Here is a 5,177-nt window from a genome sequence, read left to right as displayed (position 1 = left end):
AAGTTGGGCGCCCTAACCACCTGGCCATGCCGGGCACAGAACTAAGGGATGATTAAGGACTTGTGATTGTGATGACTCGTGTTAAGCCTTTTTTCTAATCAGTCATAGAACTGAGGGGTGATTAAGGATTTGTTACAGTGATTATTCATGTAAAACTTTTTTTTTTTAATCAAGAGAATTTTGCCTTATTTCGCCTCTCCTCAAATTATTAACTTGCTCTCAATATATTCACTTCTCCAATTAATATTTAGTTTAACCCTAAGAAGTTAATGGTGCCGGTAGTTTAACGCGTGATTTTCCAATAATAATTTGAAATATACAGCAAATATTTTTAAAATACGATACGGGTTTAATCATTATAGATATATTTGCCATTTTCCGAAATCTAAATTAACTAGAAAATTCTGTATTCAATTTTTTTTAGTGTGACAAAAGATTGTTACGACAAGTGTTACAATAAACCATAGGGACTAATGTATGTAATGTGTGAATACTGTGTTATTTCGGAGACCATTTAGCAGACATTATTTCAGCATGTGTTTGAAGTCTGGTTGCAAACATTTTTCTAAGCCTAACTAAAGACACTCTTCTGAATGTTTTCTTGGCTATCGCCGTGGACAACTTGGCCAATGCCCAGGAACTCACTGCTGCTGAAGAGGAGGAAGAGAAAGAAGATAAAGAGGTAAGTGTCACGCATATTCTGTTATTTAATCTCGTTCACAGAGACTGAAATTTTGTTTACTATAATAAAATATATCGGAAAAAATAAACATTTGAAAACTGATAAATTGAAATAATAATAACATATATAGCACATAAATGTCTCATCAATTACTTTCGCACAAGCTAACAAATATTGACTTTCAGTTGAATGGTACACGAAAATATATATATTGAAGATGAAGTTTATTTGACTTTGAAATATAACAAAAGTGTGTGTGTAAGATACAGCTTAGTTTGAAACTTTACTTAATTATATGGTGGGAAAATTTGCTTGAAGTAAAAAAAAGTGTCTATGCAATGGTTTACTTTGAAATTTTATCTTGAAGAACAAATATTGCTTTGAGTGCAAAATATCAATTTCTGTTGTAGATTTTCTTAGTGCAGTATGTCAGGGAAATATAAATACAACTACAAAAAAAACAGTTTAATATCTAAAATGGCTGTGTTTGTATTTGCTAAATTAGGGTCATGTTTTTTTGCATTTATAAAGAAATTAGGAATTATATGATAGCTTATTAAAAGGAGAAGTACGGTCAGCTCTCAGTGATTTGGCATATAACTGCATTTTAGCGATAAACTTCGTCCCTGTAGATCATTTGATGCTTGATGTTGCTCAATAAAACCAAAAGTACGATCTAACGATATATATAGTATCTGTTGGTTGTAGATACTGCCATATTACATACTAGTATTTTCTAAACTTTAAAGCATAACTTAATATTAAATTACCCGGACAATTCGTAAACTATTAATAACATTATATATGTATGTATCTATATATATTATATCATGTTTCTTTAGCGGGCCAAGGAAAATCTGGGAAAGGAGGCGGATGACTGGCATTTGGGAAACAACAATAATTCCGGATCAGATCCCCCTCAAGTAAACATTTGTCCCCCGTCGCCCATGAATAATCCCGATGGAATAAACACACAATATAATTAGTGAGTGATTTATTAGATCATCTAGTAAAATTTGGAACATTACACGTTGATTCACTTAGGCCTAACACATTTAATGAACAACACTTATTATATTCGGAAATGTAAAAATAAATGGATAAAATAAGAAACAAAAGCATAATTTCTTAAAACTAGCACATGATTAGGCAGGTTGAAAAGAAAGATTGAAAATCAGTCAATATTCAGCACAAGTTATCTTTCTGTTATAACCATCAAAGTGAATGTTTAATTGAGAAATTTTGAATGTGTTACTTGATACTGAGTATATCACAAGAACAAAACTATGATAAGATAAATTAAATTTAAAAGTCTTATTATCAACAACTTCTGATCAAACCAAACTACTTATGTAGCTCAAAATTAACCCGCTAATTAATGCAGCTAATTTAATATACCAGTCTAACTAGAGCTATGCAATGCCATAAAATAATAAAAAAATATAATGATTAGAATGCATTGACTTACTAATTGGATACCCTCGTAGTTATCGATATTTTCGACCATAATCCCAGTAATACTTCACGAGATTCGACCAGCTTAGACGTTTTATGTCAGGCTTAAATCCATATATTAAGCTAACAATGAAAAACAGTCCTCATAATTAAAATATATATGTGACAAATAATTGAGAAATTAATAAAAATTAGAATATCATATATATATGTGTGTGTGTGTGTGTGTGTTAAACATTGTAAATAATATTAATAAAATTGACATTAAAAAAGAATGGGATGTAGCTTACTTAAATGACACATAAGACTGGTTGTTTGCTTCATGTACTGCCAAGAATTCCCTTTGAAGAAGTATAATTGCCAAGCAACTGGCAAATAACATCTTCTAAAGTCTCATTTCAGAATCTTTGTATAAAGTGTTTTAAACGCTTTGACTAATAAATAAACTTTATAAATCAATCCGATTATAATTCTTCAAAACAGAAGGACCTGATTACCATGTTCAAGAGCATCTAAATGACTAGTTTGTTTGTTTGTAATTAAGCACAGAGCTACACAATGGGCTATCTGTGCTCTGCCCACCACGGGTATCGATACCCGGTTTCTAGCGTTGTAAGTCCGCAGACATACCGCTGTGCCAGTGGGGGAGAGGCAAATGACTAATAATGACTGAGAATGTTACAGTCATTATTTACATCTTTACTATATTGGTTAATTTCAGATCAGATTTTTGTTTGTGATATAAATTACTTCTTTGTAAGTATAAGCTTCAAATATAATTAACTAAAAACCACAGTGATATATTATTAATGATCACTGTGAACATCACTGTTGTTAACTAGCTTATCAATTCATTACATTTTAATGGCTTAACATTTATTTTTACTGGTACTGTCATTATATTTAATGTTGAGTTAGGAAGCCACTGAACTGAATAATAATTATTTTTTTTTTTTAGATTTTATATTAGATAACTTCCGATTTTAATAATTAAAAAGTTTCGACCCACAGTATCAAGCTATCACAAAGCGCCACCTATAAATTTGTCCCCACCATCACGAGTCCGGATGGAACTCCACCCAACAGCCTTTTTGATTGTATCTCTCTTGATAATGACTCGATACTATGGGTCGAAACATTGTAACCATTAGAATCAGAACTTGTCTAATGTCAAAGTTGCTGTTATTGTATTTTTGTTACTATCTTTGTATAAATATATCTACACGTATGTATTAGGATACCCAAAAATAAGACGATTTTATGTCACTTACTAACGACTAATTACAATCTTACGTTAGCTAGTATCTAAAGAAAATATGCATATAGTTCGAAATCAAGTAAAAATAGATAAATGATCTTTGTAGTTCAGTGCAATATATTGTTTTTCATTTCGGTAATTATAATTTTCGGAAAATGGTAAGATTAAATATTAAAGAAATTATACAAAATAGGCTATTACGTAATAATTTTTTACTCTCAACAGTGATGGTGAGAACACCAAGAAATGCAGCCAGGAGAAACTAGCTCTTCAGGAAAGTGAGAAGGAACAGTCAAATGAAAATATTAATCTTTCAGACGATGGTGAGAAAAGAAATGGATATACATATTTGAATACGAAACTACACAACTGTTACGTGTAATTAAGAATCATGACGATAAGCTTACTATTTCTCTTGACTTTGTTTTAATGTGATGGTTGCGTTGATTAGTTTTTTGCATATATTGGACAACTAAACTAACAAGATTATTTTAAACTTTAGTGATGTTAATTACCCACAACCTTTTATTATTATTATTAAATGTTGCTATCATGTTGTTTCGGAGCTTAAGCGTTAAACGTGAGCTATTGTTGCAGACGATGATGGAAACGAAGTGGATGAAGATAGGACAAACGAAGATGAAGAAATAGCGGGTCCAAAGCCAATGCTGCCCTACTCATCAATGTTCCTCTTCTCGCCTACAAATCCGTATGCAAAATATTTTAGTTACTAGCAGAGACTCGCAAAACATTTGGGGTCAAATTAATATCTTTATTGCAACAGTACTTCTTTAAACACAGGATTTCTAGAATAATACAAAATAATTCTAATTGCAGACTCCGAAATCCAGAAGTCCACTTGTCTTAGGCCTAACATTAGTTAAGTGTTTATTAAGTACAGCCTATATTCGATAAAGATAGAAATTAACACTGTAACTTGTGTATGTTTTTTGCTTTAGTTTAGTTAGGGTTAAACGTTACTGTGCTTAATAATATCAATAAATATACTAATAATGTTACTGTTCGACCTAATGTTAGACCTTTTTAAAAGCTTTGATAAGCTTTTATTATTTTGTTGTAATTACTCTTGTATCATCATGTAATCAGTTTACTTACTCTTCTTTCATTATGTAATAAAGATTAATTACTCTTTAATTACTCTTCTATCATTATGTGATAAAGATTAATCACTCTTCTCTCATTAGGTAATCAAGATTAATCACTCTTCTATCATTATGTAATAAAGATTAATCACCCTTCTCTCATTAGGTAATCAAGATTAATCACTCTTCTATCATTATGTAATAAAGATTAATCACTCTTCTCTCATTATGTAATAAAGATTAATCACTCTTCTCTCATTAGGTAATCAAGATTAATCACTCTTCTATCATTATGTAATAAAGATTAATCACTCTTCTATCATTATGTAATCAAGTTTAATCACTCTTCTATCATTATGTTATAAAGATTAATTACTCTTTAATTACTCTTCTATCATTATGTAATAAAGATTAATCACGCTTCTCTCATTAGATAATCAAGATTAATCACTCTTCTATCATTATGTAATAAAGATTAATCACTCTTCTATCATTATGTAAAGGGATTAATCACTCTTCTATCATTATGTAAAAGGATTAATCACTCTTCTCTCATTATGTAATAAAGATTAATCACTCTTCTATCATTATGTAAAAGGATTAATCACTCTTCTCTCATTATGTAATAAAGATTAATCACTCTTCTATCATTATGTAAAAGGATTAATCACTCTTCTCT

The 5,177-nt window shown here is 30.3% G+C and overlaps 1 protein-coding gene across 1 annotated transcript in view; it reads left to right on the top strand.

The window, feature by feature from the left end:
• The window catches only part of LOC106477240 (voltage-dependent calcium channel type A subunit alpha-1-like), a gene marked incomplete at its 3' end in the record, with an annotated part of 233,638 nt that overhangs the window by 211,304 nt on the left and 17,157 nt on the right, over positions 1–5,177 (top strand). Inside the window, exons 21-24 of the mRNA XM_022381457.1 lie at positions 582–682; positions 1,525–1,667; positions 3,621–3,718; positions 3,993–4,104. Of these exons, the coding sequence (XP_022237165.1) occupies positions 582–682; positions 1,525–1,667; positions 3,621–3,718; positions 3,993–4,104 (454 nt within the window). The remainder of the gene's footprint in view (positions 1–581; positions 683–1,524; positions 1,668–3,620; positions 3,719–3,992; positions 4,105–5,177) is intronic.

Source organism: Limulus polyphemus, unplaced genomic scaffold, assembly GCF_000517525.1.
Source record: "Limulus polyphemus unplaced genomic scaffold, Limulus_polyphemus-2.1.2 Scaffold164, whole genome shotgun sequence".
In the NCBI taxonomy this organism is placed as follows: domain Eukaryota; kingdom Metazoa; phylum Arthropoda; class Merostomata; order Xiphosura; family Limulidae; genus Limulus; species Limulus polyphemus.
Note: the sequence above shows the minus strand (reverse complement) of the source record. Positions and strands in the feature narration are given on the sequence as shown.